The following is a 26,627-nucleotide window of genomic DNA, read 5'->3' on the forward strand; positions in this document are numbered from 1 at the left end:
TAGCCAAGAAATTGTGTTTTTTTTAAATTAGCAAATGAGTCCTGAACAAGGCAAACAAGTTCTAGGCCTCTAGAAGCTATATTGTCATAAACCTCTCATCCAATCAATAGGTAATATTTAGGAAGTCTAGATTATCTGGTATGGGGAAGCCAGCAAACATCCTCTGGCATGCGCATTCTTGCGTCAGTCTCCCTAACTTGAATGGAGGTGCAGACATGCCTTATGTTACGTTTGCAACACTCCCTGGCCTGCGTAATAGACAAATGCTAGCCCAGCACAGTCTTTGAATTGCACTCTTAGTTACCTAGTACAGAGGTGTCCAAACATTTTGGCAGGAGGGTAACATCATCTCTCTGACACTGTGTGTGTGTGGGGGGGGGGGGAGCCCAGGGGAAAAAAAAAGAATTTACATTTCAAATTTGAATAAATTTACATAAATGAATATATCAGAGATATAACTTATATGAACGAATGAAGGTCTTGCAATAGCTCAAGGCCTATAAAAGGCCTTTCACAAAGCAACACCAGCCTTTCCTTTGCTGCTGCTGCTGCATCACAGATGTGAAACAGCAAGCAGTGGAGCGAGCCCTTGTCCCACAGCTCACGCGAGAGGTCAAACAGTTGGCCGTCACACTGAGAGTAGTTGCATCAGGCCAGCGCGGGTTCCAGCAAGTCTCTGGAGGGCCAGTGGCTCATTGGAGACTGGGGGCTCCCTGAGGGCCAGACTGGGAGTCCTCAAGGGCCGCAAGTGGCCCCAGGGCCGGGGTTTGGGCACCCTTGACCTACTGGATTCACGCAGGCAGCCAACTCAGTGGCCTGGGTGGCAATTATAATATGGCAAGATTGTTATGGGCAAACTTCATCACATAGAAACTCTCTAAGGAAGTTTCAAAATAGCAGGCAATCACATCTGCAAAAATCACATGGAAAATGTGACTATGTATATCCACATGCAATTACCTCACACCAGGAAAATTAACCAACTCTCAACTCACCTTTGTAATATTCTGACTTACAGAGCTAAGGTTTTAATCAAAGACTCAAACACTGAAAGTGAAAAAAGGTGTTTCAGTTTCATTTTGAGTTAACCAAAAGAGTGAATTTACTTCAATACTTCACGGCCCTGAAAGAGCATAGGATGCAACTCGAAACAGTCTCAGACAGATTGGTGATTCAATGAAACAATTATGTTGCTGAACAAGCCTTTTTAAATGTGTGAGCATGTCATGCATGTATACATGGTGCTGGCTGGCTGCCTGCCAGAAGATCATGACCCAGGCCAGTATCATAACTCTAATGCAGGACTGAGGGCAAGAAGCTTCATAGCCCATAGACCCAGAAGAGAGCCATACTTTAATTTTCAGAGCAATCACTCCCACTGCCCACTCCTACTCCCACTGCAGGTATAGCAGGCTAGCTTGCAAGAAATCTTGCCTGACTCGTTTCTTGGAAAATTCCATGGGCAACTGTTCCTTGTTTGCAGAGCAGATCAGACCCTGTGAACACAAGACAAATCCCAGGAGCTTCCCCACTTGAAGTAAACAAAGTCGTCAGGGTCTCCAATCATAGCTAACTTCTCCAACTCTGTGGCCAAGTTCAATCACGGAGTCCATGTTAATGACACAAATGGCTTCCACAACTTGTCAGGAGTTTGTTGTTGCATTCTTTGTAACATGCAAAAGAAAACGATATTGGCACCCATTTGGACCAAGAAGGAGCATCCAAGGGCCATCGAACTACAAAAGAAGGTTCCTCGATAAGCTAATCCACTCCTACTAGCATGCTTGAGTTTTGTGTGGATTTATTTTTAGTACAATAGCAGCTTTTATTGATTCTCCCTTCCCTGGATTTATAAAACTATTCCCATAATAAGAGTTTGCTCAGTGTACTTTCACTCTCACCTCTCTTCCTTCATTGCCAAACCATTCAGTTGTGCAACTGGCCACTACACCCAGCACATGAAAGAGATATGCGCATGTTAATGCACATCTGAAAAGCACACATGGTAACAATTCTCGAATTGACAGCGACATCTATCCCTTGTCCTATAAATCAGTCAATTTAAGTCCGTTGTCCTAATATAATGAAAGACATGAACAAAGGAGCAGCATTAAGAAATTTCTAACCTTCCTCCTAAATGGAGAGACAAATTCTCATGCTAGAAATAGTGAAAAATAATTAAAACTGTAACTGTCCAGGGTGTTTTGGCATGACATGCTCTTCAGGGCAAAAGTTTTTCCTTTTTATTCCATTCACCGTGTTCCTTCAACTCTAAAGCACATGCACTATGCTTTGAGTGAAGGACCACAACAAGCAGAATAGAAAGGGAATTTTTTTAAGCCTTGAAGTCAGCAACATGCCAAAACATGCTAGGCAGTTGGAATTTTCAGTCAACATTTCAATTTCTGGCATCTCTGAAAATTTCCTCACCTTTTTTTTTTGTTTCCAGTGCAACAACACCTATTAAGACGTCACAAGGCCCCATCACCTGAAAACTGAACTATATACTTGACTTAAGCCTTTTATGCAAGTGGACAAGAGGCACCTTTTCAAATTTGTAGTGGGATTTAGAACTCTGCCATAGGGAAATACATGAACTCAAAACGACTCCTCCATAATGCACCTCACACAAATACTCCTGCAGCTCTACCCTATAGAACAGTGGTTCCCAAACTTTTTCAGCTGGCAGCTCCTTTGACCTACTGGGCCACTGGCCACAGCTTCCCATTAGAGCCACACTCCTATACATTGAATAGGGTGGCAGGTTTTTAGCAAGGATTCTGCAGCTCCCCTGGCTGCTATCCGCAGATCCCCAGTGAGCCATGGCTCACAGTTTGGGAATCACTGCCAGTGGAGTCACTAGGATTCGCGTCATCCAGTGCGGGAGGCCTGCGTGTCACCCCATGCAGTGGGCAGGGCAACACCCCAGGTGACGGGTGTGGTGATGCACCATCGCCCCACTCCCACTGGTTTTTTGGCTGTACCTTTTGTTAGAACACAGATATTTCAATGTGGTCTGTTTCATTGCATTCTGCATAACATTACGCATTGATTGATATATAACATGATGGTATTATTCCTCCAAACTCTGATTTTAGTGATTTTGAAAACTTGTAGTCTCTCTCTCTCTCTCTCACTCACACACACGCGCACACACCCATGTCAACTTACTAACACCTTATTGCAGCAGTTCTCAATCTTTTAGCACTGGGACCCACTTTTTAGAATGACAATCTGTCCAGGACCCATTGGAAGTGATGTCATGGCCAGAAGCGACATCACCAAGCAAATTAAAATATTAATAATTAAATAGAAATAAAAGAAATAATTAAATAAGGGGGAGTCAGCCCTGCTCCACCAAGTGAATTTTCTCTGCAGTCTGCCTGCAATAACAACCCCCCCCCCCAAAAGAATCAGTGAGATTTTCAGCCCTCGGTAGTGCCCAGTTTCAAGTTCTTCTATTCAAGCATATCAAGATAAAGACCCAACTGGCTTTAAAAGTGCAAAATAGAAAACATTCCCCTTACCAATTCAAGCCTCTTTTTTTGGTCCTTTCTTTGGGGGGGGGGGGAAGGCTGCCTTCTAAAGTATCAGTTGAGCTCCAGTTCCATCGGATCGGGACCATTCTGGTGTCCTCACATTCCCCTTTGCCTGGCCTGACCACCAGCCAAGGCACATCTGCCTACTCATGAGTAAATGCAACCATGAGGCTGCTTAGCTTTCCATAGGGTTCAATAGACTCGCAGCTCAGAGGGGGGACCTCCTTCTCGGGTGACTTTGGGGTCTGCATTCATTGGATCAGGATCATTCTAACGTTGCTGGAGTCCTCTCAGCCTGCCCTTTCCGACGGACTAAGGCAAGTTTGCCTACTCGCGAGTAAACGTGGCCTCGTTTCGGGGTCAATAAACTCTTAGCTGGGAGGGAGGAACCTCCTTCTCGATGTTTTTTGGGGGGCTGCATTCATTGGATCGGGACCATTCTGTGTCATTGGATTCTTTTCAGCCTGCCCTTTCCGACGGACTATGGCAAGTACACCTACTCACGAGTAAATGCATGATACGGCTCACTTTCCATAGGGCTCCATGCATTTTTCTTTCCAGTTTTTTGGCCACCACTTTTGAAGGAAAGGGTTTTTTGCACTTGGGTTTTTTGCATTGCATTCCTCTGGACATTCCGCAACAAATGGTGTATGGCATGATGGGGTAGCTCCTAAAGCCGTGATTTTAGCGTGTCATCCCCCAGCACGGCACACCCCCCTAGCGACGCCACTGATCACTGCTATAGGCATAAATTCACTGCCATAGACATAAATTCTATTTATGTTTAGACCAGATTGTATTATATGAATTTCAGCTATAAAGCACACTGGCAGATCAATATGTATGTTAAATTAGGAGAAAGCCCCATCAAACCTTGGATTATACCATCAGTTCCCAAACTTTTTAGCACTGCAACCCATCTCATCCTCTGCAGTGGACTGCAACACAGTGCTCCCTGTAGCGCCACAAGGCATTATTGGAAGACCCTGGAGGTTCCTTCTAGTTCACGCCTAGCCCACAACCCCTCCATTGGCCTCTGCAGGTTCCGGAATGCCCTGCAGAGGTTCTGGAATGCCCTGCAGAGGTTCCAGAAGTGATTTCCCATTTGCACATTGGTTCGCGACCCACCAGTGGTTTGGGTGTTTCCAACAGTTTGAGAAATGCTGGACTACACAAAGGCCAGTTCTGCTACAGAATGAATGCACCTGTAATAAGGGGAAGAAGTTGTGATCGTGTGTGCCCAAGGACTGCATGGGAAAGGCTTTCTATATTTTCTGACTTTGACAGCAACATATTTCCATCTGATTTAATTCAGAATAGCACTTTTGACTGCAGTGATTTTGCAAATGCTTAGATCAGAATTATAGATTTAACAGCTACAAAGTTTTGAACATTTGGAGACACATAGTTAATGCTATCTGGTCATCACATGCATGCAGATGAAAGATGCCAAGTCATAACTAATTGAGGGCCCAGTCCTGAACAGTGTGTGCCAGCTCAGCACCAGTGTTCACTGTGGCAAACGTGCCATAAGGCATGTTTGCAGGAGTCAGGGCATGTTTGCAGGGTCAGCCCATCACCAGAGCAGACTTGGCACAGGTGTGCACTGGGTCGGCACCCACACAGTGACAGTGGAGTGCCACCTGGTGATCCACAGGAGCACCAGATGGCGGTGATGTGAGTAGGGGGGGGGTGAGGGAGATGGGGAAGATGCAGGATCAGAAGAGTTCAGCTCCACTGGATCCAGAGCCCCACACTGGGCTTCCCAGCCCAACATGGGACTCCCTTACTCTGCGCTGGCTAAACAGCCAGCACAGAGTCGAGTAGTTCCATTGTGGGGCTACTTTCCTTACTCGGGGAAAGAATGTCCCCTTCCCCTGACAAGGTGTCAGGAGCCACCGGCAGCTGCACGAATGTTCACAGGGTGCTGTGGCAGCCTTTTTGGTCCAGCAGCAGCCCTGCATGCCAGGCAGCTCAGGACTGAGTTGCGAGTTATTTCTGTGTTGGGTGATGCTTGCTCTTCTCATCCCATCATCAGATAAATTTCATTGACTCTTCTCAAAAATACACATTTAACCTAATCCCAAACTGTTATCAACTGACAAACAAAATTGTGATAGAACAATTCCTGACAAAAGAACATGGACCCAATTATTTGTTAAATTTAATTAGTCAGTATGCTCGAGAACCTCATCCTTTATCACTTTCACTTGACTTAGTTCATTAGACTCAATCCCTGAAAAGGTCTGCTCAGGCACAGTTATTCAAGGTCTGCTCAATCTTATTTATTCTAGAAAAGATACGGAAAAGAATTCATCCAGCTTCTTTGCAATCTGTATATCTTCTTTAACCATCCCTTTTATTCTTGTTATTAACAGTCCAACTGTTAATAACAAAAAATAAAATCCCAGCAGGTTTTTTAAAAATTTTTTTGATATACTTAATGTGTAATGGGACCCCTTGAACCCCCTACCTTCCAGGAGAAACACCATAACAAAGAGATCAGCCTGCCCTCACTACTACTAAGAATTCCAAACGTTTCAAAATAATGAAACAGTTTTTTTCAAATAACTGTGTCTTTGTTTCTTGTTTCATGTCATTGTATCATCATTTAATGTTGAGTTTCTGGAATAAAAACTTACTATATTTTTCATTAAAATGTGAATATTAAAGAATATTTTGAACAGTGAAAGAGAATGATCATTTTCTGGAGTCTTAAAAATGTTCAAGGTTATTTGGTTGCTGTATGCTGGGGGTGGCCAAACCACGGCTTGTGAGTAACATGTGGCTCCTTGACAAATAAATGTGCAGCTCTCAGAAATACGTTGGCTGAGCTTTTTGTATTACAATTTATATAAAAGGTAAATAAGAAATTTTCAAGCTTTATAATTATTAACCAGGTATCAACTGAGAGTCGACTGTATGAGTTTAATGTTCATGGTGAGTAAATATATTTAAGAATTTAAATACTTCTTAAATATTGCAGCTTTCAACATCTCTCTTGTGGCTCTCAAACACCGGAAGGTTATCGTATGTGGCTCTTACATTTGCCACCCCTGCTAAACGCAGCTGCCCATCTCTGACTTAAGCCACTCAAACCTGTTCAAATACCCAAATTATAAAATCTTGTTTTCACATTAACTTACTTTTTCAGTCTGAACACTTGCTCATTTAACAGGAGCCATCGAAAACTGGGAGCAGTATATTTGCAAAGTATGACTACATATATTTAATCTTTTGGGGAAAAAATATGCTGCACTAATCTCACCTGCAAATTTACAGACAGTGTTGACAAACAGAGGTCTGTTATTGGTGCTTAAACAGTACAGGACATGCATTTTGGAACCACATGTGACTGTTCGTCTCTTGCTTTTAATTTGTCAATTACTGGTGTTATTTTTAGCTCCTGCTCCTAGGAGTCATCAATTCCCATGAAAGAATGCAATACCTTGCAATTCTGTCCCATATTTTGCTCAATATTAGAGTAAAACCCAAATATCCTCCTCATTTTCTAGTTACAGAGGAAAACATACTACTGATCAGACTTAAAATAAAATGTTACGGAGCAACCTATTTCCAAACCTGTATTTGTGATATTACAATACAAATGAAATTTATTAAGCATTATATTTTGTGAAGTGAAAAGGAAATTTATTCAAAAAGCTATAGGAAAAACACTAACAGGGAAAGATAAATCATATGCTCAATTATTCAGTGAAAAATTAGACTCATGAAGTTCTCCCTGTTTCTTTTACAGCTGTTAATTCTGCAACATCAACATCATTTAATCGCAAGGAAATATATTCCTCCTCATTTGGAAAAATCAGAATTGATAAAGCTGTCTAAAGATAACAAACCAAATCGACAGCCTCTTGTGAAGTCTTGGCATTAATGCAGTACCACTTAGACATTTTCCATAAGAGGCCTTTCCAGTTCAACTATGCATGACCCATTTATTGCACGTAACACAGGAGATGAAATGGCCTTTTGAGTGCACAAGTTCCAAACTGAATTTGGACTACACAGTGCCAATGGTCAATCTGGCAACATGACAGGATAATCATAATCTCTCAGTTGCCTGCGAGAGCTTGGAAAGCATAAGAGCTGCCAGCAAAGATGCGAACTGCACTATGAAGTGAAACACCTGGAGAAATGGAGGTTCTATGAGATTGTCTCAAGGAATAACAATTATAAAAATCTCATTGAAAAATGGATTTATGTTCAGTCTTCCTATGTAAACCGCCTTGAGTCTATTCGGAAAAACGGTATGTAAATATAATAAATATTCTAAATTCTGATCTAGAAGAGCTGATCACATTGGTGCACCAATTTTAATGTCTCCAGTTCACACAAGTTGAAGCCTCACAACTGCAATACCATTTTAAAAGATAAAATTACAACAATATAGTTCCAAGGTGCCCAAGAGAAAAATCCAGTATTCATGGAACAAAGAGATACAATTTAGTTTCCAAAAGACAAACAAATGTGTTTACAACAGATGGTTTACACAACACATAAGCATTTGTCCACTATGATCCTTGGCAACTTTATCTTCCTAACTGTCAAGACAGCAGGAATGTTGAAAAGAGCAATTATGAATCAATACTGCAAAGAAAGGAACAGGAACATAAATCTCAACACAGGCTCAAGAGTTTTTAATCAACAAAAGTTGTGCATTTTCATTACCAGCAAAAAAGTAATGTGATGCAGCTCTGTTTCTTATCATTAAACAAGCAGCTTCAATTGGTTTACAAAGAACTGGAAAATCCTTTCAGGGAGAACAAAATATGGTAGCAACACAGAGCTGACAATTTTAAAGAGTGAGAGAATGCATTTTGAGTGCTGAGCACTTCCTAGAACTAGTAGGAGGACTATGATGAGGTGGAGGAAAGAGGCTTTTCAAGGTGGTGCTACATTTCAGAAAGCTAGACAGCTAAGCTCACTACCTTCCTCCTGAGCTTGGAAGTAGGGAGGGGAACTGTCCCTGACCCTGCCCACCATCTTCTGTAGGTGCCACCACCTTCCATGTTTCATAAGCATGAGAAAGAGGCCTCACCGCCCTTTCCAACATCTCTCAACTCTAGGAACTACTCAGCACATGAGCTGCTGTCTGTCTTGAGCACATGCACAGACCACATCTGTTCCAATCTGCTCATGCTAATTGGGGAGGGTACACTGGAGGAGGGCAACAGATACTCTGGAGCTGAAAACTTCTTGAGGCTGAGAAGTTTTGGTGTGACTGTGAGGAGGCTTCCATGCTCAGCACGGTCTGATGCTGAGAAGGGGGGAGAGAGAGAACAGGAGTTAAGTGCATGCAAGATCACTAGACTGGTGCCAACTTATCACACCAGAGAGAGGGGGAAGGGCCCTTTGCCACAACATGTGCAACAAATAGATTCACTGACTCCTAATGAGAAAGTTGTACAGATAGGCTAAAAGCTAATGAAGCATACATTGGTATCAATTGATTTGATTTTGCCTTTAAACTATTAAAGCTCTGATTTGAATGAAACTGAAAACTAGTACTCATCAGCAACCATGACAAGAGCAACTTTCACTATTTAGACATGGTTACTGTGTAGCTAGGAAGGAAACTGGAATAATATGGACAAATTGGTTAGGTTGACAATAAAATTCTCACAACACCAGTTCAATAAACAAATGAGAGAGGTGTGAACAGAGAACATTACAAAGAACAATATCTGAAAAGCCATATTCAATTTTTTTGACATAATGTATTTTAAAGACGTCTCAAAACACATTTAACACAAATCCTCCTTTTTATCCAGAAAAATCGGATAATCAAATGTGATGCTTTGTTGAAGATTCTCTATGCACGTAGATTGTGATTCTACATATTGTATAGTTTCCCTACAGGAAGTCTTGATACACACAGACGGCACAGATTCCCCCATTCATTGCAATGTCCGAGATAGTTCCCTGCAGAGAGCAGAGAAGCATGTACAAAGCTGTTTCTAATATTGCAGTGAATGGGAGATCAGGACCACTTGACAAAAATCTGTCATCAGAGTAACTGGATGCAATCCAGAGAAACATAATAACACTTAAACAAGCATTCTTCTATCCAACCCATCTTATTCTGTACAAGGTTGTGACTGTACTTTGTAACTTCCACAATTATGCAGACAATAATCAGGCTGCACATAGTGCTTTAATGTTCACATATATGATCCCTGCAATCCTTACAAAAACTGGAAAGGTAAATCAGTGTTTTTATAGCAATAGTATGAATAGGAAGCTAAGGCTGAGAGACAGTGATTTGTCCAAGACCACCAACAGCACAATCCTATGTGTGCCTGCTCAGAACACTTACTCCCAAGTAAGTGTGTATAGCATTGCAGCCCTAGTATGTTGGCAGCAGAATGAAATCTGAAGTAGGTACTACAACTCTTGTCCTTGGACAATACACTGCACTAGCTTTCTCATGCAGATGACTTGGATTGATCCCTCTCACCTGACACATTTGTGCATCGGGTTGGATATATGCATGGGTTCTGAATTCCCTACAATTGTGAAGCAGGATAAAAAAAAATAATGGTTTGTGTCCTATTTAAAACCATTAGTACATAAGCACAGAGCTCAAAGCTCAAAGCCATTCTCGCCAATATAAGTCATGCTTGCCTAACTTCTTCAAAACAGTGCCGGACGCCTTGATATAATACAAGAACATGCACAGGAATATGCAAACTTTTAAAAAATGGGACTGTGTGTTGAAGAATTGTGTTTGAAGTTATGTCCAGTTCACTACAGATATTTGTTGTTTTCACAAGTTTATAACACCAATGGAGTCTCCAAAGCTCTTTTGATACTAGAAAAAGTCAAACATTTCACTTGTTAGCTTCCATGCAAATTACTAATAAATACTGAATGTTTTGTGGGCACACAATTACTACCACCTTTATAAAACAGTGGTGTGGGTAGACAAAACTGTGGAAACTTGCCTGTGTCAATGCATTCTTAGTGAATAATTCCCAAGTCAGTCCATGCAGCTGCTTGAAATTTTGCCCAGGAACATTAAATGGATTGAAACTCAGCTGACTATCGGTTTCCGGTCCAATTCTACTTTTGTACAGCAAACTTCACACTTATGTATAAGATGTATGTATTGATGAGACAGTTCAATGTATATTTTGGCCCCAGTAGGAAGTAGATTCCTACATCAGATTCCAAACATGGTTACTGGGACAAGATACATTTACCATAGGAACAGCCATGTAGAAGTGCATGACTGTCCATGAACAAACTGTACAATGAGAATCAGCCCTCATATAGCTGATTGGAGGGGTGGAGTGGAAGAGTCAGCTGGCAAAAAAAGGGATAACAGCTTGAAAACCAGTCTGAAGCTTGGTTTGCGTCTGCCTGCAAGAGTTTGGAGGGTGCAAGGTTGGCAGCCAGGATGATGACTAAACTCTGAAGGGAAACATCTAGAGCAGCCATTTTCAACCACAGTGCCGTGGCACACTGGCGTGCTGTGAATGGTCCCCAGGTGTGCCGTGGGAGTTTGGTGGAGGATCATTTATTAATAGGACTACTGGGGATATGAGCCCCCCACCAACAGCAAGGTGTGCCTTGTCAATTGTCCAAAAACTGATGGTGTGCCTTGACAAGTTTAGTACCTTGTCAGTGTGCCATGAGATAAAAAAAGACTGAAAATCACTGATCTAGAGAAATGGACAGTTCCATGAGATCTCATGGAACAATATTTGTTAAAACTTCATTGAAAAATGGAGTTTATGAGAAGCTATGAGAAAGGCGATATATAAATACTGTTTATATAAATACTGTTATATACTATTTATATATAGTATTATATCGTATAAATACTATTTTATATAAATAAAATATACAGGCCAGTGTATATTTTAAAATACTATTCAGCGTACAGTTTAAAATACTAGCTTTGCCTCTCCTGCAACCTGCCAAAATAAAAAGCAGCTCCAATAGTTACACGGATGCTGGAAAACAGGATCAAAATGATATTTGATCTGTGTTTGAAAAGTCAGCTTAATTATACTTCAAAAGGTAATCTTAGACCTATTTGGGGGAGGGGAATGTTACAATCACACTCACCTTTGTAACAGGCATATTTTTGTGCCTGATCACCAAAGTATTTTTAAAAGACCAAAATCACTTACAATACATGACAATATATAATGGATGTCACACCAGACACAAAGGTGGTAATGGACCAATTTCTTGACTGCGTGAAACTGTACAGTGGGCCCCTAATCAGCGGGTTCAGCATCCCTGGATGCCAAACCCACTGCTGAAGGGCCTCAGAGGACCCCCCAGACAGATGAGTCAGGGAAGTTGCTTCTGATTTGCACAGGTGACTTCTGGTTACATCCTGAAGGCTTCTGAGGAGGCCGGGGTGACTTCTGGAGAGCCAGTCACAACCCCCAGGTACGTTATTGTGGCCCTGCACAGTCCCCCTCCCCACAGATTTAATTATCCACAGATTGTGATATCAGGGGTATGGTCCTGGAACAGATCCATGGATACTGACGGCCCACATTACAAAGCACAGACTCCTTATCCATATATATTGTGGACATTTATTTTGGGCAAGAAGGAAAAGAACCACTGATGGGGAAATAAATGTAAAGTTACAGATTAGGTATAACAAAGGCCATTCAATTACAATGATGTGTCCTTAAGAACAGATTACTGATAAACATCTAGATCAGGGGTGCCTAAACCCCAGCCCTGGGGCCACTTGCAGCCCTCGACGCCTCTCAATGCAGCCCTCAGGGAACCCCCAGTTTCCAATGAGTCTCTGGCCCTCCAGAGATTTGTTGGAGCCCACACTGGCCCAACACAACTGCTCTCAGCGTGAGAGCGACTGTTTGACTGTGGGATGAGGGCTCCCCTTCACTGCTTGCTGTTTCACATCTGTGATGCAGTAGCAGCAGCAAAGGAAAGGCCAACCTTGCTTTGTGCAAGGCCTTTTATAGGCCTTGAGCTATTGCAAGAACTTCATTCATTCATATAAGTTCATCTTTTATAATTTCATTTATGTAAACATATGTAAACCCCTGCTAATTGGGTAAGAGGCACTTTTTCAAGTGGGTGCTCCTTTTTTTAGCAGGGGGAGAGTAACTGGCCCACCTCACCCCAGCACTGTCTGTTCTAGTGGCTGTCTGCTGGTATTCATTTGCATCTTTTTAGATTGTGAGCCCTTTTGGGACAGGGAGCCATTTAGTTATTTGATTTCTCTGTAAACCGCTTTGAGAACTTTTAGTTGAAAAATACTGTTAATAATAATAATATTATTTTAGTTATATTTAATAATAATATTTTAGTTGAATAAATACTGTTAATAATAATAATAATAATAATAGAAAACGGCTGAAAGGGCAAAGCAATGAAAGTCAAGGTACTGCTGTATGCTTTTTTTCTTCAAAATTGTGGATTTGATAGGGGAAGATGTTGCAACAAAACATAGTAAAAAGATTGGGATTATCTGCATTTAGTTTGATAGTTTGGAAGGAAATTAGAGCCAATAGATGGAAGGCTTTTAAGTGGTCTTGTAATGGCAATAAAATGGAGCAGGTTAAGCATTTCAAGTACCTGGGAATCAACTTCCATTACAGGCTCACTTGGGCTTTTCATCGTAAGGCAGTGCAGAACGCATCCAAACTGGCGTCCTCAGCTATTTCCCGTTTCTTTTTTACCTGCGGCAATGGTTATGTTCCAGCTGCTCTGGAGGCATTTAAGGGAAAGATTCTTTCCCTGGTCCTTTATGGCTCTCCCATCTGGTATAAGGCTATTACCCAACCATTAGAACGCATTCAAGCCTCCTTTCTGCGGAAGATTTTGGGTTTACCCAGGTGCGTTCCCTACGCGGTTCTGTGTCTTGAGGTGGGGTTAATTCGGCTAAAGACGACTGCTTGGCTTAGATTACTGAAATTTTGGTTTAGGACTTTATTTAACCCTACCCCCTCTGGTCTAATGCTCCAATTATTGTCGGATTCAGTCCTGCCATTAGAGATCACTGATCTTCTAACCAAGCTCAAGTCAATAGGGCTGGACACTGCAGAGCTAGGCATGATTGGGTGTGATGCTGCTTACAGAATCGTCAAAGAAAGAATTCTTGACATCGAAAAACAAGAGCTGTTTAGTGCCGCCAGAACCACATGCTCTCCACTCTATCTCCATGTTCCAATCAGTTTTGGGAAACTGGCCTCCTTCTTTTATCACCTGGAGTGCCCACAGGCTCGGAGAGCATTCACACTTGCAAGATGTAATGCTCTTCCATCAGCCGTGTTATCGGGCAGGTTCAGTGGTATTCCCTACTCGGAGAGGAAATGCAAGTGTGGTAGGGATTGTATTGAGACCATAACACATACCCTTTTCTACTGCCCACTTCATGATGTCTCACGCAAGAAATATCTAGGCCCTTTGCTAACTAGGATGCAGGGCTGGGAGGACTCAATCATGCTTCAGTCTCTCCTTTCCACATCTGACTCTGAGACCCTTGATAGGGTCGCTGCCTTTTTATCTGGGGTAATTGCCAGGCAGAGATCTGGAACTCTGGGCAGTATGTGAGGAAAAGACTGATGTCTATGTTGTGGTGTCTTTGTATATTTTTGTTTTGTTTTGTTCTTTCTCTGTATTTTATGCCAATAAAGGTCTACTGAACTGAACTGAACCCCTGCTAATTGGGTAAGAGGCACTTTTTCAAGTGGGTGCTCCTTTTTTTAGCAGGGGGAGAGTAACTGGCCCACCTCACCCCAGCACTGTCTGTTCTAGTGGCTGTCTGCTGGTATTCATTTGCATCTTTTTAGATTGTGAGCCCTTTTGGGACAGGGAGCCATTTAGTTATTTGATTTTTCTCTGTAAACCGCTTTGTGAACTTTTAGTTGAAAAGCAGTATATAAATACTGTTAATAATTAATGTTAATAATAAACATATGTAAATTTATTCAAATTTTAAATGTAAATTAATTCTTTTTTTCCCCAGCCCCCGACACAGTGTCAGAGAGACGATGTGGCCATCCTGCCAAAAACTTTGGACACCCCTGATCTAGATAATAAAACACCAGAAACTGAACCTCTTGTCACCCCTTCCCCATCCACTTTCCTACAATGGACATAGGATATTTATCAGCCAATCACACTACACCCACCCCAGTACTAAACCCTTCCAGGGAGACTACAGCTCAGATGATCAGATGCATAGACTATACTGCTATGGTCTCTCAAAGGGAAACGATGATGGATGAAAAGGTGAAAGAGCACTTGACGGACAAAGAGGACACTTGGCACAAACAACCTCTTGCCTCTTACACCTGTACGGCAAGATAGTTTTGTAAAGATTTGCATTTTCAGAATTCTACTTGCAGATATTCTGCCACGGAGCGACTCCATAAACAGACAGCCAACTGGAACCTCTACCTTACCATCCCACCAGGGGAAGCAAGCACAATGCACTCCACATAGGTAAGCAAAGAGGGGGAGAAAATTCCATTCCACAGTGTACTAATACTGAATTACGGGTTGAGCAGTTTGGTAGGTGCCTGTGATTGTGCTATTCATTCCCAGTGGCTGGCAAGGGATATCCTCCAGCATTGTTTGCTTATAGGCCCAGTACCTGCCCCCTTCTCTATTTACCCTGAAACCAATTGTCTGGCTCCCAGTGTTGTATATGACTGGATGTGGTGACTGGCTCCCTTGGACATCACACTGATGACACATGGGTGTCATATAGATAACACACCATGAGTCATACAGATGGCACACCAATTTCATGGAGATGATGTGCTGCCCTCAGGACACTACTCCATGGATAACAGGCTGTGTCAGTATTTCCATGGACACGGGGGGGGGGGGGGGTGACGGGAAGTGGCATATGAACAGGCCAATAGAAGTACACTTTATGGATACCAAAACATATAGTTCAGCAGTCAGAACCAAAGAGTTCAGTACTGAATTTCACAGCTCATCTCTTCTATCAGCAGTTTCCATTTCTGTTGACCCATTTTTATAGTGAGGTACAGGATAGCTTCCCACTACTCAGTGCAAATAGGAAAAAATCAAAACTAATTGTTACTGCAAGGAACTTTAGCATCTAAAACCAGTGAAGAATGTTTTAGGTCAGGGGTATCCAAACTTTTTGGCAGGAGGGCCACATCATCTCTTTGACACTGTGCTGAGAGCTGGGGGGAAAAGAATTAATTTACATTTAAAATTTCAATAAATCTACATAAATGAATATATTAGAAATGGAACTCATATGAATGAAGGTCTCATGATAGCTCATTGCCTATAAAAGACCTTGCACAAAGCAAAGTCAGCCTTTTCTTTGCTGCTGCTTCACAGATGTGAAACAGCAAGCAGTGGAGGAAGCTCTCAGCCTGTAGCTCTCGTAGGAGGTTAAACAGTTGGCCCTCGAGCTGCGAGTAGTTGCACTGGGCCAGCGTGGACTCCAGCAAGTCTCCGGAGGCCAATTGGAGACTGGGGGCTTCCCGTGGGCTGCATTGGGGGTCCCCGAGAGCCAAAAATGGCCCCAGGCCGGGGTTTTAGCACCCCTATTTAGGTAGCAGGTATCTTGTTGTCTTGTGTGTTCCTTGAGGCATCTGGTGGAGTGTGAGATAAAGAAAGCTGGACTAGATAGGCCTTTGGTCTGATACAGTGGTGCATTTCTTAAGTCCTCTAGTAAACAACTAGATTCAGCATTAAACATGCCTTTAAAAATGTATGGGAAAAGACACACAGTGGCCTGGTTCAGATGCAACACTAAGAGAACATTTAGCAATATCTGAATGTGTCTAAGAGAGCCATGGTCTCCATACTCCTCCTCTCTTGTCTGAAAGAGAAGAGAGCAAACCCCTTCATTTTCACTCGTTAACCTATCTATATCAGGAAGAAACAAGCTTTGGTCCCACAGTAGTTATCATAATTGCATATGAAATAGAAATGTAGCTTGTTTTAAAGTAAAAGTAAAAGGTTTTGTCAGCCACTTGTAAGCAAAAGAGTAGACAGATTCCCAGCTGGAAAGCCTATAGCTCCCTTAGCCCCATTCACATTGCAATCAATGTCCAGCTGAATACCCTGAGCCTTGCATTTCTGGAAAAAAAAAAATCCTGAAAACACAACTAACTAATTATTTTTCCTCTCTGAATACTTTTCTAGATATTTTACAGTTTTGGGTTGTATAACTAAGGGCCCAACGCTATACAACTTTTCCAGCACCGATGCAGCCATGTCAATGGGGCATGCACTCCATCCGGAGGAGCAGTCAAGGAGGTCTCTCCTTATCCCATGGCAGCACCCTGCATTTCATGCCCTTCTCAATTGTTCCTGACCCTGGAGTGTGCTTTTTTGGACAAAACTAGAGAGCTGCGCTAGATAGGAGTGGAAGGGGAAGACAGCGCTTGCACTTGGCATGAGTGCAAGCTATTTACGATCAACTGTCTTTATCCACTGTTTGCCACTTGCCATTTATCCACCTCTTCCACTGTACTTACAACCTTTGCTACCCAAAGAACCATGCTGTTAGTATCTTAGTGTGCAGTCCTAAACATGCACAACTTTTGTATTAATAATTACCAGTAAAATACCATATAGTGTTCCAGTGACTATAGCTCTCCTGAAAATCTTTAAAATTTGACAACAATAATGGACCTGCTTCCTTCCAAGACCTCACTTGTCCACAGTCATAGACTGTCCACAGACTAGAAAGCACAAGCATGCAGAAATGCAAGAGAGATGCACAGCTAGCATAGTCATTGTCACGCATGGTTTCTAGATATCACTCAGATGACTTTCTGAAGTGCTTTAAATACTCTCTGGAGCCACAAAGAAGAAAGTGACAGTAATCATCTATGCTAGCAGATTAACTTTTCCCAATGAATGCTGGAACACTATGCCCAATCAAATCTATTTTATACATACAAAACTTACAGTGACTCTCAAAGTCATACTTCAAGACAATGTACTGAAGTAAGAATGTTCCTCATGACTTTCTTGCCAAAATGCCAACTGCAATCAATAGCCAAACGGAAGGTGGCCAGGCAGGGAAGCTTTTGCAAAATGGATGCAAGTTACTTTCTCTTAGGATTCCACTTTACAGCAGTTACATCATCCACGGAACACACTGAGACTTTAAAAGTTATGCTGGGCCAGATGTGGGTCAATGCAGAATTCTAGATTAGCATGCATAGGACCCACCTTTACTTCATTTTATTTATGCTTAACTCTGTTAAACAAACGCATATACTGCTAAACAATAAACATACCTAACTTCTTAGAATCATTTGGAATGCTACTGGGATTCAGAAAAGCAGTAACATTTTTAAGAATAGCTTCAGATAGAAACCAACTGACAGGTTAAAGTAATCTCTTAAAACTTCATTTCGGGTTTAGAATGGGCTGTAGTTTCACATTCAGGTCCATGCAAGATTCTGCTAGTCTATTTGTACATTAAATTGACTTTTCATGTTTTCTTTCCACTCACCCTCTCTACAGAGTCGCATCGCTTCTCGGTTTTTCCCATATTCCTTGAAACTTTCTTCCAAGGCTGCTCCTGCGTGAACATGACAAAAGAAAAACTTCAGTTTATGGAGTTCTCAGGGAATAGTGGTGACACAACACACAACTTTTTTCCCTTTAATCCTTAATGTTTGTTGCCATGATAGATATAAAACACTTTTGCCACATAAATCTGTAACACAACTTTCCTTTTCACCAATTCACATAAACAGGAGGAGTAAGGTTGTATGAATTCAGGTTGTTAGACAAAACAGATCAACAGTACTAACAGTAGACCCTGCTAAAGAGATCTAGTTAAATGGTCAACAATTCTTCCTCACACAGAAATCACTGCTGAAGCAATTTCATATAAGAGCAGATTGCACCATGTACAAATCAGTCATTACAGAGATGTGGTACAATCTTCTATACAGTATATATTTTTATTTCAGAGTTCTTCCCTAATTGTAATATCATTTACAAGAATACCATGAAAGTCAAACCCCACCACTTTTGTCATAGGAATGACTTGTAGAAATACATTATGAACACATATTATAACATACGAAAAAGTAGCAATTGAGTCTACTCGCAAGGCAGATACAATTATATTAATAATTCCTGGCTTTTCTCAGCATGAGAGGAGGTGGGATAGTCTTGCCAGGGCCAGTCCATCCATGAGGCCAACTGCAGGGGTCACCTCAGGTAGCAGTTTGGCAGGGGCACTCACTTCTTCTGCCCTCCTGTCTCCACTGATCCTCCTCCCACTCACAGGGGTGGACAAGGAAGGGGACGATGACTACGACAGAGCAGAAGTGTGAAAGAGAAGAACAGTGGGCTAGAGAATAAGACAAGACTGTCAAACTCATTTCACATAGTGGGCCAAATAGCATTCATGGCGCCTGCCGAGGGCCAGAAGTGACATCATTAAGCAGAGGATGACCAGAAATAAGCACTTCGTTCTCACATAGAAACTCATTAGCTACAAATGACAGACAAGCAAATGTGAAAGTCTTGCTCATAATTCCAAGATATAAGATAGCCCAATTATAATGGGGGCCTGATAAACTGGGGGCTGCATCCAGCCCACAGGCCTTATGTTCGACACCCCTGGCATAAGAGGAGCTTGCACATCACCAGTTGTTTCAGGCTGCAATCCTATCCACACTTACGTAGGAGTAAGCCGCATTTCTATAATGGAACTTACTTCTAAGTAATGCCTAGGATTGGGCTCTCAGTTGCCAGGAGGTCTTGGGCCTATCCTGGTCTTCATGACTTCAAGAAGAACACCTGTTAACAGAATGCTGTTCCATAGGATATGACCCTAATGCAAACTAGGTCCCTGGAACTACACAACCACTCAGTTCACTTAGTTTATTATAAATCAGGCGCATGTTGTACTAGTTTTGAAAACTAGTTAAGGGAGAACGAATACCTGTGAGCATGACTTGGGAGAACACCTTGATGCTTCTGTGGGAGGAATTAGCCACTTGCAGATAAATCTTGGCTATTCTTGGGGCTGGGGGGAAGGAGAAGGGGACACCAAGCAGAGAGCTGACCAGGGTGGCACAGGGCAGCCCCCACTTCTTGCCCTCTGCATCTGGGGCAGACCCTTGCCTGGCTCCAGGAGGGCTCAAGCGCCTCCTCCACCCCCCATGGGCGGGCAGGCGGCCAGCTGGGCTAAGCCCACTCGCTCCCAGGGGGGGACCCCTCCCCCGCGCTTCCCCTCCCCCACGGGAGGAGGGCACTCTCCCTGCTCACCGTCGTTCCCGTGAAGTTTGGCGGCGTCGACCCAGTGGCTCCAGGGCTGCCCCAGCATCGCCTCCGGGCTGGGCAAGGATCTGCGCTCCCCGACGATCGCCATGGCCGCGCTGGTGGCCGGGGTGGTCGTGGTGGTGGAGACGGCGGGGCCGCTCTCGCCGCTTCCTCCTCCGCCGTGCCGGGGCCGCCGCTGCTGCTGCTGCCTGCTGGCCGCCGCCGCTCTGCGTTGCTCCCCTCTGACGTCAGTCACGGCCCGCGCCGACATTCTTTCCGCTGCTACAATGTAACGAGAAAAGTCATCAGGCTCTTTAAGGTGGCGCCGCCGCTTAAGGAGGCTCCGGAGAATTCCCCGCACAGGCGCTGCTGCTGCTCCGCTTACAGCGCACTCCTGTCCGCGTCTACTCAGAACTAAGCCCCACTGTAATCCTATGGTGCTTACTCCCAGGTAAAGTGTGGCGAGGACCGCAGCCTTAGCATTAGCATCCAAGCCATATCTACTCAGTAGTAAGTTCCATTACGGCCAATGGGGCTTACTCCCAGGTAAGTGTGGCTAGGACTGCAGCCTGAAGAGCCATGTCTACTCAGAAGTGAGTCCCATGATGATCAACGGTGCTTACTCCCAGGCCTCAGAGCCCACTCCTAGCTATGTCTACTCAGAAGTAAGTCCCATTATAACCCAATGGGGCTCACTCCCAGGTAAGTGTGGCTAGGATGGCAGCCTCAGCCCCTTAGGCAAGCGAACCGGCCTCCCCCTGCTACTGCTGGGAAAGGCAAAAGCGAGCAAGACCAGGACACCCACCCCACGACCGGAGTCATCTGGGACCCGGGCACGGCAGCCGGGACGCGCCAGTGCTTCTGCCCCGCGGGCGGCCGGGCTCCAGGAGGGCTGGTCTGGAGGGTGCCATGCAAGCAACGCGGAGCTCCGCGCCCCCAGGCCCGAACGCCAGAAACTTCAGTGGAAGGAAGCGGGCTATTTTCGGAGGCTCGGAGAGGTCCGGGCGCACATCGCAGCAGCCGCCGCCTCCGCCCCTTCCTCGCACGGGGCCAGGCTCTCTCTTAAAGGGAACAGCACGGGTTTCCCCCGCAGCCGCCCATCCCCTTCCCGACGTGGGTCCCACAGCTGCTCTCCGACGCGCGGTGCAGTCCCACGCCCCTTCCTCACGCGGGTGGGCGGCTGGCTGGCTGGCTGGCTCTCCCCTCCAAGCGCCCTTAAGAACCAGGCGCCTTCCCTCCCACCTTAAAAGTTTGTTCACGTCAAGCATCAGAACGGAGGCTGGATAGGAAGCAAGCAGGAAACGAAGCCCGTCTATGGAACTCATCATCCATCCATCCACCCGCCCCCATCGCCCTCCCCGGGCACCTTCCCTCCGCGAATGTCATCCACCGCCCTTGCCTTAAAAGGTCTCATTTAATATTTAAATCGCTTCGAACGCATAGGCTTGCAAGAGTGCTTGCAAGACTCCCCCCTCCACCCCCATAAGCTTGCAACATTCCCCCCTCCACCCCCAAAGCTGGGCTCTGCATCTGTCAAAATCATGAATGGAAACAGAAATTGACACATTTCTTGTCTCCTCCCACCCTGAGTTACTTGGAGTTAGGAAAAGCAGCAGAAAGACACCCCCCAAATTATCTCAATTCCTCTGGTTTGCAACTAGAAAAAAAAGGATGACCAGGAAGCAAAATTATTGGGACTCTGCTTAAATTTTTCATTGCCCTGGTTATTACAACTGCACTGTTGCAAAATTGCAAGTGAACATATACTAAAGGGTTACCAACATATAAGTGAAACCCGTTCACAGCAACTCTTATATCAAATATACAAAAGATTCCTTATGAATAACAAACATAGTTTTGCTTTTCTCCAGTTTGTTGAAAAATGATCAAAAGCTTCCCTTATATGAGTTATGGTTAGGCATTTGCTGCTGGCATGTTTAATAATTTACAGGTTTTGCAACAGCCACTCAAATCCCTTTAGCACATTTTATTCAACGAACTCAAGGCATGTGAATTTCTCCTTAAAAAAATAAATCACATATCCTGAATCCTAAGGAAGGAAGGAAGAAAACCAGGATTACCCTTCTAACCCAATCTGTTTTGCAGTCATTTCTGGATTAATCCATGCAGGGCTGACTTCAGACATTTTGGCACCACAAACAGGAGCATTACATGAGTAAGGAGGTGCATTCCAGCAACTCCTGTGGAACTGCAAGTGGTGCTCAGTGCATCTCCCAGATCATGTGACATTTGATTGGGACCCTTAAATATGTCACTGCTAGGATTAGGATGCAAGTCAACTGACTTTCATTTGACTACAAGTATCATCAACAATTCCAACCTGTTGAATATCATTCACATGCATTTATATTTGCATAACATTATTATCAATAATTGCAATTGTTTAGAACAGCCATTTTCAACCACTGTGCTGTGGCACACTGGTGTGCCACGAATGGTCCCCAGGTGTGCCACGGGAATTTGGGAGAGGGTCATTTATCAATAGGACCATTGGGGGATGTGAGCCCCCATTGACAGCACAGTGTGCTTTGTCAATTGTCCTAAAGCTGATGGTGTGCCTTCACCATTTTAGTGCCTTGCCAGTGTGCCACGAGATAAAAAAAGGTTGAAAATCACAGGTTTAGAATTTAATTGCATTGTTCTATTCAAAATATTTAGTTAGCTTGTGTTTTTTTTTATAATTGGCATAAATCTCTCTCTCTCTCTCTCTCTCCAGTTCTAATAAATTAATGCTTTAGTGCAATGGTTCTCAAACATTTAGCGCTGGGACCCACTTTTTAGAATGAGAATCTGTTCAGGACCCACGGGAAGTGATGTCATGACTGGAAGTGACATCATCAAGCAGGAACATTTTTAACAACCCTAGGCTGCAATCCTACCCACGCTTACCTAGGAGTAAGTCCCATTTACTGTCATTGTTAAAAGAATATACATAGTAGCTGGTTTAAAGTTCAGGTCTGTGGGCCCAATCCTATCCAACTTTCCAGCACTGGTGTTGCTGCAATGCAGCCCTGAGGTAAGGGAACAAATGTTCCTATACCTTAAGGAGGCCTCTGTGACTGCTTCCCCACCACAGGATTCAGGGCATGTCCCATTGGCACAGCTGCACCAGGACTGGAAAATTGAATAGGATTGGACCCTGAAACATTTCCCCAAATGCAGTCAAATACCATGGTAGCAACATGTCTAATGCTCCTTTAATGTTATAGTAATACTGTTAAACTAATGCTAATGCTAATACTAATAATAATGTCATTAGTGTTTCTCAACATTGCTTTAGTGTTATACAAGTAATACTATTATACTAATACTAATTCTAATACTACTACTAATAATGTCATTAGTATTTCTCAAACTGTGGGTCGCAAGTCAATTTCATATGGATCCCCATTCATTTCAATATTTTATTTTTAATATTTTAGACTTGATGCTACCATGGTATGTGACTGCATTTGGGGAAATATTACTGAACTGCACTTTTAACAGGCTACTAGGTATAAGTTTTTAACAATGATAATCAATGGGGCTTACTCCTGGGCAGGAGGTCTGGTCTAGAGGATAGAGCCTCCATTAGCCTGAAGATAAAATCAGAAGGTCACCAGTTTGAGGACACCTGGCAACCTGCACGGTTGAATTCCCTGAACGGCTGAGAATGGCGAAACCTTGAAGCAGCTGACAAGCCCAGTTGAGTAATTCCACCTGCTCTTGGTGTGAGCAAGAAGCTTCTTGGCTGCTCTCCATGTGAGAGATGGAGCTGCTTGTCAGCCTGCGTGGGAGAACTGGGAGCCAGAAGTGAGACCAAACCAGGTCATAGAGAACCTCTATGATTGTAAAAATTCCCCTCGAGGGATTTAGAATGCCTGCCTATGTAAACCGCCTTGAATAAAGTCAGAGGAGTAATCCAATGACCAGAAAGGCGGTATATAAATACCTAGTTGTTTATATAACCATTTAGTTATTTGATTTTTCTCTGTAAACCGCTTTGTGAACTTTTAGTTGAAAAGCCGTATATAAATACTGTTAATAATAATTAATAATAGTAATAATAGTTGTTGTTGTTATTAGGATTGGATCACAGCCTCAGATTGCTGAAAATTTTCCAGACTGCTAAAAATTTTCCTGATGATGTCACTTCTGGCCATTTTATCACTTCCAGATTAATGACATCACTTCCAGTGGGTCCCAACAGATTGTTATTCTCAAAAGTGGGTCCTGGTGCTGAAAAATTTGAGAACCACTGCAGGATGAAAGGAAGATTCCAGCCTCACCTGGTTTAGAACCTAAAAATTAATACAAGGAAGACGGACAAGTGGGAGAAGGGAATTCACATGTCAACTGAGCAAATATTTCCACTAGTTTTAATATCGCCACTAGTTTTAATGTTATTTTGGTATTTGTAGCTATTGCAATAATTTTGTGTTTATGATTTTTATTCTTATAATTTTTTGTGAACCATTTTGATCTCTTGGAAAAGCAGTTTAAGTAAATACCGTAAGTACATTTGTTCATACATTCAGGCTATCTCATGTTGAATTGCCATAGGTTCAAAAGGAAAATGAGCAGGATGTTATGAACACTTTCATTTAGTTCATTTTTTTTTAATTAAAAGGCTATATAGGTATGGTTAAGCATAAAGATGAATGCTAAAGACAGCAATGCAAACAGAGCAATTTCTACTTTCAAGAATTAACCCAATATCTGCAACTACTGTTTCAACCTGTTTTCAGATCATTAAATATGCATAAACCTTAGTTAGCTCTAGTTTTGGTCAACTTCAATGCTGATGTAATGGTTAAAAATAGTTAGATCAGTAGGTGCAATTCCTGCTTTTAGAATATTGGAATGGAACAGGGAGCCTGCAATTCTCAGCCCAAACTCTTTACATGTGTGTTGAAGTGTTGGCAACCTTCAGTCTCGAAAGACTATGGTATTGCGCTCTGAATGGTGGTTCTGGAACAGCGTCTAGTGTGGCTGAAAAGGCCAATTCGGGAGTGACAATCCCTTCCACACTGGGAGCAAGTGCAGTCTGTCCCTGGTCTGTCTCCCTGGCTATGGGCCTTCCTTCTTTGCCTCTTTGCCTCAGACTGTTGGCCAAGTGTCTCTTCAAACTGGGAAAGGCCATGCTGCACAGCCTGCCTCCAATTGTTTACATGTAACAAAGAGTGATTTTGGTGGACATTGTTTCCATGTAAGTATGTTTGACTGTAGTCATGCAGAACCACCATGTGCAACCAGTTCCACTGAATTCAACGGGACAATCTGCTCAAAGCTATGAATGTTTACTCAGAAACAAGGATCCCTATGTTCAGTGGGACTCACTCTCAAATAAGCAAATACAGAATTTCAGCTTTAAAGGCACAAAAATCAAAATGGAGTCTTTTTATGTCATATGCCTTTGTTATAAAGATATAAGAACATAAGAAGAGCCCCACTGGATCAGGCCAAGGGCCCATCTAGTCCAGCTTCCTGTATCTCACAGTGGCCCACCAAAGACTTTCCATTAGCATATCAACAATGCCATACCTAAACTAGAAAAAAAATCTTCCTGCCTAAATTATTGGAAAGGGATTCATTGCCAAATGATTCTATTGACAACTGATATGCTTTCAGTATCATATCCAACCAATCTTCAGAGACTACTGGCAGATTGTCATGCTTATTGAAGAATAATTGAAAATTAATTACACACAAACAATTATTATGAAAAAAAATAATACAAAGTTAACTACTACTTATTATTCTAGATAACAGAATAGGGATGTAGATTTATCTTTTTAGGAGCAATAAAGCAATGCAACTGATGAAGTAACACAGCTAATCAGGAAAATATAGCAAACTTATTACAGGGTCAGGTCATGTTATTTTTACTGTAGTTAGACATAGGCCACAATATGATTACTTCCCAATCTCTGGTATCCCATGGCGTCACTGCACACTGCAAATGCAGCATGCAAGTCCCACAAGTGACTGGCAATGTCAGTGCAAGTTACTACTGGGTTTAGAGACCACATATGATGCTACAAACAAAGATGAGAGGCTCAAGGCATGTAGGAGAGCCTTTCCCAGCATGTGAAAACAAGTATAGGAAGGGGCTCGGCCCACTGGGCTGAGCCTCTTATTTTCATTTGTAGCATCCAGTGCAGCCTCCTTGTCAGCCAGCCAGTGGCCCATGACACCCCAGGGTGTTGTGATGCAGTTTGGGAGCCCCTGTGATAGCGTATACGCAGGTATGTTGGTTGTTACAAGGATAATTTAACTGAACCAACATTCGTGTTTTGTAAATCATGAACACAAACCTGTTTCAACCTGTTTCAGCAGTAATTCACTCTAAAAGGTAAATCAGATATCTATTATTTAATCTATTTTTACCTTCTACATCCCCCCCCCCCCAACATTGGTGCCCAAGACAGCAAGGGTTGGGGCTAAAAGTCAAATCAAGCAAAATTATCTTAGTAAAAGGGACCTAGAGCTTTTGATGCACTAAAATCGCAGAACAGTGGTTTCTTGAAACAACCTCTACATAGCTAGTATTATGGCAGTGTTTCTCAAACTGTGGGTTGGGACCCACTAGGTGGGTCACAAGCCAATTTGAGGTGGGTCCCCATTCATTTCAATATTTTATTTTTAATATATCAGACTTGATACTACCATGGTATGTAACTGCATTTGGGGAAATATTACAGATCTGTACTTTTAACAGGCTACTATATATATGCTTTTAACAATGATAGTAAATGGGACTTACTCCTGGGTAAGTGTGGGTAGGATTGCAGCCTAGGATTATTAAAACTCTTCCTGCTTGATGATGTCACTTCCAGT

General features: G+C 42.9%; 1 protein-coding gene across 4 annotated transcripts in view; it reads right to left on the reverse strand.

Annotated features, from left to right (window-relative positions):
• ATXN7 (ataxin 7) overlaps positions 1-26,627 on the reverse strand; it is a 136,196-nt gene that overhangs the window by 70,760 nt on the left and 38,809 nt on the right. For 2 of the 4 annotated variants that reach the window (XM_066615005.1, XM_066615004.1), the window contains exons 3-4: positions 19,794-20,069; positions 18,019-18,087 (exon numbers count right to left, since the gene is read on the reverse strand). In XM_066615005.1, coding sequence (XP_066471102.1) covers positions 18,019-18,087; positions 19,794-20,058 — 334 coding nt within the window. In that variant the 5' untranslated portion in view covers positions 20,059-20,069. Of the gene's footprint in view, positions 1-18,018; positions 18,088-19,793; positions 20,070-20,592; positions 20,773-26,627 lie in introns of those variants that run through there. The other 2 variants (XM_066615006.1, XM_066615007.1) reach the window with 2 other exon arrangements.

The sequence above is a fragment of the Tiliqua scincoides genome, chromosome 2, assembly GCF_035046505.1.
Source record: "Tiliqua scincoides isolate rTilSci1 chromosome 2, rTilSci1.hap2, whole genome shotgun sequence".
Lineage (NCBI taxonomy): Eukaryota > Metazoa > Chordata > Lepidosauria > Squamata > Scincidae > Tiliqua > Tiliqua scincoides.